The sequence below is a fragment of the Oryx dammah genome, unplaced genomic scaffold, assembly GCF_014754425.2.
Source record: "Oryx dammah isolate SB20612 unplaced genomic scaffold, SCBI_Odam_1.1 HiC_scaffold_5, whole genome shotgun sequence".
Taxonomy (NCBI): Eukaryota; Metazoa; Chordata; class Mammalia; order Artiodactyla; family Bovidae; genus Oryx; species Oryx dammah.
The window spans coordinates 20,311,757-20,319,835 of record NW_024070189.1 but is presented as its reverse complement, the minus strand read 5'-3'; the positions used below and the strand labels follow the sequence as shown (position 1 = coordinate 20,319,835).

The 8,079-nt window shown below is 40.6% G+C and overlaps 1 protein-coding gene across 1 annotated transcript in view; it reads left to right on the top strand.

Annotated features, from left to right (window-relative positions):
* Window positions 1–1,560: 1,560 nt before the first annotated feature.
* The window catches only part of ADGRV1 (adhesion G protein-coupled receptor V1), a 546,035-nt gene continuing 539,516 nt past the window's right edge, over window positions 1,561–8,079 (top strand). Inside the window, exon 1 of the mRNA XM_040241540.1 lies at window positions 1,561–1,710. Within this exon, the coding sequence (XP_040097474.1) occupies window positions 1,689–1,710 (22 nt within the window). The 5' untranslated portion in view covers window positions 1,561–1,688. The remainder of the gene's footprint in view (window positions 1,711–8,079) is intronic.

Sequence of the window (8,079 nt, the reverse complement as noted above, 5' to 3'; positions counted from 1 at the left end):
AGAGTTCTGAAGAGTAGGACAGAGAGAGAAGAAAGCCTTCCTCAGTGATCAATGCAAAGAAACAGAGGAAAACAATAGAATGGGAAAGACTAGGGATCTCTTCAAGAAAATTAGAGATACCAAGGGAACATTTCATGCAAAGATGGGCTCAATAAAGGACAGAAATGATATGGACCTTACAGAAGCAGAAGATATTAATGAGGAGGCAAGAATACACAGAAGAACTATACAAAAAAATATCTTCATGACCCAGATAATAAGAATGGTTTGATCTTTCACCTAGAGCCAGACATTCTGGAATGCAAAGTTAAATGGGCCTTAGGAAGCATCACTACAAACAAAGCTAGTGGAGGTGATGGAATTCCAGTTGAGCTATTTCAAATTCTAAAAGATGATGCTGTTAAGGTGCTGCACTCAATACGCCAGCAAATTTGGAAAACTCAGCAGTGGCCACAGGACTGGAAAAGGTCAGTTTTCATTCCAATCCCAAAGAAAGGTAATGCCAAAGAATGTTCAAACTACCACACAATTGCAGTCATCTCATTTGCTAGGAATGCTGCGTATTTGGAAATAGGAACCCTAGGATCTAGTCCTAATTATGCCTTTAACTGAGCCACTCAATCAGCTAGTATTAATTTTTTTCGACCATAAAATCTGTGGTGAGGTGGTGTTAGACAGGTGATTGCTAATTTCAATCTCCCTCCTGGTTTCAAATTTCTATAATTCTAATAATCCTTCATGTGCTGTATAAATCTCTGATGCAGATGGTGAGTTGCACGTTGCTGATGAGATGGTTTGATCTTGCAGGCTGAACAAATAATTGCCAACATTTGTTGAGGGTTTACCAAGTGCCAAGTGTAAAGAGTTGTACCTCACACAATCTCATTCATCTAATCCTTCCCACAGCCTTCTTAGGTAAGAATTAATAATCCTATTTTATAAACAAGGAGGCAGATAACTTACTCAGATGTTGACCTCAGTTTGTGCTTGTAAGTGTTATGTGGGAGTAGATTCCTCATTTCTAACATTTCTCCAATTCACATGCAAATTCTCAAGAGGTTAACATCTCATGGACCGCTTCAACGTTAAAAGCCATGTCCTTTTAGGAACGAAATAAGACTCAGTACATGAGTTTTCTCTGCGGAAAGAAAACCAGCAATTGCGCACAGTGTTGTACGCAGGGCACAGTGCCCTGCTGCCTAGGTGTGCGTGATCTTGTGCCCAAGGGGACAAACTAGCAAGTTGAGTCAAAGCGTTCTACCATAAAGCACGGTTCGCTCCCGAGGTCCGAGATGCGCTGCAGCTGCAGGATGTGCGCGTTGCCGCGCGCCGGCAGGTCAGCTCTGGCGCCTAGCTGCTGGAAGAGTCCATTAGGGACGGCCAAGGCAGGGTGTTTCGGTCGCCGGAGGGCCGGACCTGGCGGCCCGCTGCGCAGACGAGGGCGCGCCTCCTTGGGCGGCCACCCCCGCTCCGCTGGTCAGGTGAGCGCAGCCCGGGGAGCCGCGTGTCCGATTGGAGCAGCTGGAGGAGGCCGAGGGGAGGGTGAGCGGGGGAGGATGGAGCCACCTTCCCGATGCGACCGCGGGAGAAAGACTTGGCAGCACCGGGCGAAGTGTGCGGACACGAGCGGGAGGCGGAGCGAGGATCGGGCGAAGGGAGGCTCGGCGGGGACCTCAGGGCGCGCGCGGATGTCGGTGTCCCCGGGGCCAGGTAGGCGGTGCCTCTACGGGGTGGTCCTGCGAGCCTCGGGGTGGCCGCGGGAGCGCCGCAGCATCCCGGCCGTGCGGGGTGGGTCGCCCGCACCTGTTGCTGGTGGTGTGGGGGACGAGCGAGCCATGCGCTGCGGCTCATCCAGGCATGCAGCCCGCGGCCGCACCGCCTGGAGCAGCGGCGGGGCACCCGGCGGGGCAGCTGGCGTGGCGTTCCCCCATCTGCCCCTGCCGAAGCCGCCTAATCTCACGGAAGGTGAGAAGCAAGCGAGCGGAGGGAAATAAAAGTTTTCTTCTCTTTCTGCCTGTTTGAAACTTGAATTCTGGCTTGAGTTTTAGACAGTCTGCTTGGAAAACAACTGATCTCTAGATCTGTCTTTAAGGCGCGCATAATAATGAATAACGGGAAGGTTGAGATAAATTGAAAGCGTCTTTTGGTTCCAAAGCCGCTACAGTCGAAGAACTTTCAGGGAATTGATTTCAGGAAAGTAGGAATTAGCCTGGAACTGTAGAATAATGTGTATTAAAAACGTATCCATTTTTAATGTTTTAAATTATTTCAAAATTGATTTTTTTTCCTTGAAACCAAAACTTAAGAAATTATGGCAGTTTTTATCAAGCGGAAAAGCTGATTTTAAGGTGCCGTGTTTACTTATTCTGAGTAACTTTTCTTTTAAACCATCTCTTCATGTTTCACAGAATCCACAGCCTTTAAAAATGTGTGTTATGTGTTTATATGTTAGCTGTATACTGTTTTAGAGATTACTGATATCAGATCTTAAGGATGCATAATTACTGACAATTAGAATAAAGCTCAAAAATGTACTTTAATACATTCAACATTAAATGCAAATACTTGCTGAAGTTATTACCTTATATTACTAAAGTTCTTTTTCCTCCTCAATGTGTCATTTATCAAAAGAGCCAGATAGAACCGTAAAAAATATAAAAGAAAAAATAGATGTTCTGTGTCTAGTAATGATACAAATGAACTCCAGCAATCTGTTTTTTGGGGGAGTTATTTCTTAGTCTGTAGGGAAATGCCAAATACACCTTGAACTGTGTTGCAGTAAAACATTTGAAATATATGTGTTTAGATACAACATCCTGGCTCTGCCATTAATATAGTGACTTTGGACATTCATTCACCCTTCTGTGCCTTAGTTTCTTCATTTATAAAGTAAAGGGATTGGACTAGGTGCTTGAAAAGACTTAATTCAGCTAGAAATGAAATATCTCAAGATTATAACTTTAAAAAAAAGGAGTTCAGTTCAGTCGCTCAGTCGTGTCCGACTCTTTGCGACCCCATGAATTGCAGCACGCCAGGCTTTCCCGTCCATCACCAACTCCCAGAGTTCACTCAGCCAAAATGTATACACTGGAAATAAGTATGACCCAAATTGGTCCATGTTCCTGTTTCCATGAGTGACAATAGCAGTTGCTCAGTATTGAATGCTTGCTATCTAATGAATTCTGAGAAGCCCTTTATATAGATTATTTAACACTCACAACAAGATGTAAATTAAATAGTATTACCCAGTTTACCGATAATACCAGTAATTGTAGATTAGATAATGTAAATAACTGTAGACTAGAATGTAAGTCCGTAATGGAGGTGAAGGTAAATTACAAAACACATGGAGTTTTAATATCATCAGATATAGAAATGATGAATTAGCTACACCTTTATTATATTTTAATAACAGTTATAGTTTGTGTTGTATATATACTTATCAAATATTGAGTACTAATTATATTCATTGTCAGAAAATGATAACATAAGGTATATTTGGAACACAAATACTTTTATAATAATCATGGATAGAAATGATATTAGGGAGGCTAGGGTTACAGAAAGGTATTTCAGATATCTTTCTAGTTGGAGGTATCGTTGGCCTTGGTACATCCAAAGAAAAAGTGTTCACAAAGGAATCAGCTGTGACTAAACCCTTTTGTACATATTCCCACGAAGAGTGATAATAGTATGCCACATTTTTCGAAAGTCCACTATATACCAGCTTTGGATTTACTTGGCAAATATTATTTGATTTGCAGATAAAGAAACTGAAGCAGAAAGATCTATGCTCTGGAAAGGTCCACAAAGAAAAACACATTTTAACTCAGATTAGGTGTGTGATCCTTTATTGCTCAGAAATTCATAGGCTGTGAACGTAGCATTGAAATCCTCAAGCACTGGGAGGAGGCTTGCAGCCAAACTAGACTAATCCCTTTTATTTTATATTTGGGGAAACTGGAACTTTCTAAGTTAAGAGACTCACTTAAAGTCACATATTCTGTTTTCCCATTTATGACTTTAGATCTGTACATTCCCAGAAACAAATAAGTGAGAAGCATGTTAACAGATTAACTTGGTCATTAAGTGTTTAGTTTATTGCCTCTCAACTAAATACTGCCTCATGCCCTTTTTAATATTACTGACCTACTGTTATTGAAAATTTCAAGGTTGCCCCAATTAGGACACAATATCTTTGAGGACAGTGACTCTATTTTGTATTTTTCTAGTATCTGTAGGATTTAGCAAAGTGATATATTGAGTAAATGGCTTTGCTACCTGTTTACCTGTGACAAGGGTCCAGAGTTTGGATCTAGTTTTGATGCACTAGACCCAGGGTTTGCACAGTGAAATCACTATACCATCACTACTTTGGCTTCATGTACAGAGCAACTATACAATTGATACATGCTCAGAAAGTATATTAAGCTGCTTGGATGATGATTATTTAATTTTACTATCAAATGTAAATAGTATGTTACCATGGAGATGGATGGGCATTTCACTGATTTCGTGGGGAAAAAAAAAAATCACACAGCTGAGTATTACACACAGTTGAGTGTACACATCTCTCTAACTTGCAGATAACTTTTTTTCCAGTTGTAAAGTTAATACAAATTCATGTAGAATATTCAAACGGTACAGAAAAAAATAAAAGAAAAATCACCAGGAACTCCACTGTCCAAAGGTTTTGGTGACCCTCCAGCCAGAGAGATGTCTTCCTTCTATTAACTCCCGCCTAATCAGGGTGAGAGCTGAATTATTTATTTAAACCGTTGATGGTTTAAAGCTCTATTTAATCTTAGTACTCTCTCACTCAACTGTTCTATAAACAAAGATGTTTGCTGAGAAATGAAGATAAGCATGCCGCTAATAAACTGGACTCTTGCCCTCTCATGCAGAACGAAGTAGTGCAGAAAACTGATTTTGCCACGTAATGCATGTCTGTTTTTTTCCCTTCAGCGGGCAGGACAGAAGGCATCTTTGAATGTATGGAGGATTCTCTGATATGTTGGGATGTCCGGCCACACAGGAAGCCAGAGCAACAGAGCTCTGTGGTCCTGATAAGAGGTGTGGCGGAGGAGAGGAGGGTGGACCTGGGACACAGGAGGCGGTGGCGATACAAAGGCTGTGTTTTCTGATTCCACGGTGACACACTATACACTTTAAAAGGTTCCATGCCAAGTCCCTCCCACAGCTGTTGGGCAGGTGGTCCTGCGGCCCTTTCAGGTGCAGTCAGGCGTAAGTCTGCCTGTCCCTCCGAGTGGGGGCAGGATGCTGAAAGGGCAGTTCCTCATTCACTTATTCAGGATTCTGAAAACTCAGAATGGAGTGCCTTTCATCTAAAGGAGTCAAACTGACTGTTGGGATAGTGGTCCATCCATGAGTTTTGAACTAATACAAAATTATTAATTATAAAGGAAGGCTGGGGCTTCTATTTGAGACCGACAATGCCAGCTCTCTCTCTATGCATTTGAATGTCTTTACATTGTAAATGTTAGTTTTAAAGACTATTTGATTATTTGCATTTCGTAAATTTATGTGTCATTTAAAATTCCTTCTCCCTGGGCATGTTTTCTTGCTTCGTACTATGTATTTGGGAGTAGCATTCTTTCATGCTTTACTTTATTAGGGGCTTAACATGGCTTAAGTCCAACCATCTGTTCCAGTCTTGGCACATCAGCACATTAGTGGTGGTGGTAGGGGCTAAATAAAATTCTCACAGCTTAAAGGTTAGGGAAAGAGCTACCTTTATGAATAGATTTCAAACGATTCTCAGCAAGACAATAGTGCAGAAGTGGAGTAAAAATGCATTTCATTCTCTGAAGCACAAGGTCCCCTGTCTGTCTTTAGTTTTGCTGAAAGGCAATTAGCATTTCAGCTAGCCAATTTGCTTACATGCAACGAAGTACTTGGGTTTATAATTTGCTGCTCTCTGTCTGAAGCTGTTGAGTCCAGCTCTTATGTAATCCTCTCCCAAGTAGCCTTCTCTCCAGCATAGTTATTGTTGCTGGTCTTAAATAACTAATCAACAGAGAGTTTTCCGTGCCTTCAACTGTAGGGTGCCTTAGGGCATGGAAAATGAAATGCCAAGCTAATAAGGGGATGACTGTAATTATTAAATAGTCATTATTGAAATGGGGCATAGGTTGAAAGATGCTGAATAGCTTCAAATCAAATGCAACTTCAAAAAGGCATTGTGTGATACTCTTAATAGTTTATGTCTGCATACAGTATGTGCAATAAACAAAGGGTATATATTAATATGTTGGAATTAATTGAGGAAGGTGACTCAAAATTAACAAAGAAGAAGCAATTCTTAATTATTTATATTGACTTTGCTCCTTTCTGCAAGAAAGAATTCTGTGGGGAGTTTGTTTAAAGAGAAAATATTTTATTTCTTAAGTGTTACAACAAATAAACAAGTGCTCTGAGGCATATTGTGGAAATAATTCAAGGGTTTATATTTGAATGCTAGTTGGAAATAAGATTTTGTAAGCTTCTTTAGTCATGAATTCTGATTATTAGGGTGCTATTAGTATATTTCATGCATATACTGATATCCCTCTGAAAGAGCCACTGTATATTATGATAATCCTTTTGTTAGGATAATTGGAATAATATTATCCTTTAATCCATGTCATGGGGCAGTAATTCAATTTAGCTCATCTTTTAAAACAATCCTGTTTTTGCAAAGTTATACTTATGTAATTATTTGGAAGTAAAATAATACACTCCTCATTTTTCAAAGAATGTTTAACTGAAAGAAGGCATGTATTAGATACAAGCCTTGTAAGCGATCATTATAATTGAGAACATATATGAAAGGACTGCATGATCTTTATATTTCCAGTCTGTGATACAAAGAAAAAGCCCTATCTGCAGCTATAAATAGAGTGGTTTGTGTATTGTTCAACTGCATTCACCAGTGTTGATGAGTAGGAATGAATCAAAGGCTTACCTGTCCTCTGGGAGACTAGTCAACTCAGGATGGAAAGTGTCCTGGAAACAGGGGGACTTGATCTGCACTTTGAAGAGTGGTAAAGGAGGGGGAGTGCTGAGAGGTAGAGAGAAAGGCCTGGGGAATGTCTTGGCTCAGAGGTGGACAGGTAAGAATGATCCGGCTGTCTTGTCCCAGATACACAGTAGATCAACTTGTTGACAGAAGAGAAAAAGATGACTGAATGTACGGTGGTATGAATTTTTTTTTAAATTGAGATATAATTCACTTACCCCACCCTCCCCAAAAATTCACCTTTCAAAGTAGACAATTCAGTGTCACTTAATGTATTTACAGATTTATGCCGCTGTTAACCACTGTCATTCCAGAACATTCTCATCACCTCAAAAAGAAATCCTGGTCCCATTCACCATCACTTTCTGTTCTCTCTCCCTCTCAAGTCTTTGGCAACCAATCTACTTTCTGTCCCTATAAACGTGCCTCTTTTAGACATGCTATATACATGGAGTCATCCAGTACATGGCCTGTTGTGTCTGCCTTCTGTCACTTACCTGATATTTGCAAGGTTCGTCACGTGGTAGTGTGTTTGTATACGTAAAGTACTTTGTTCTTTTTTATGGCTGAATAATAATTCCATTCTGTGAATTTATACTACTTTTTGTTTATCCATTCATCAACTGATGGACATTTGGATTGTTTCTAATTTTTAACTATTATATTACGGACAAGTTTGTGTACAAGTTTTTGTGTGAATAAATGCTTTCAGTTCTCCTGGTTAGGAGTGGAATTGCTGGGTCAATAGAGAGGTGAATAAAATAGCCAGGATGCATTTAGAAGAACTTTATCCCTTCTATACATTCTGTTAAGCTCAGTATCGCCATATAAGGCAGATGATTCAGCTGTGACCTGAAGTTTTATCACTTAGAACTCTACTTGCATAGATTTCTGCCAGTTGTGTGTATGCTAAGTCGTTTCAGTTGTTTCTGACTCTTTGCAACCCTATGAACTGTAGCCCATTAGGCTCCTCTGTCCATGGGGATTCTCCAGGCAAGAATACTAGAGTGGGTTGCCCTCCCCTCCTCCTATGAACTGTAGCCCACTAGGCTCCTCTGTCC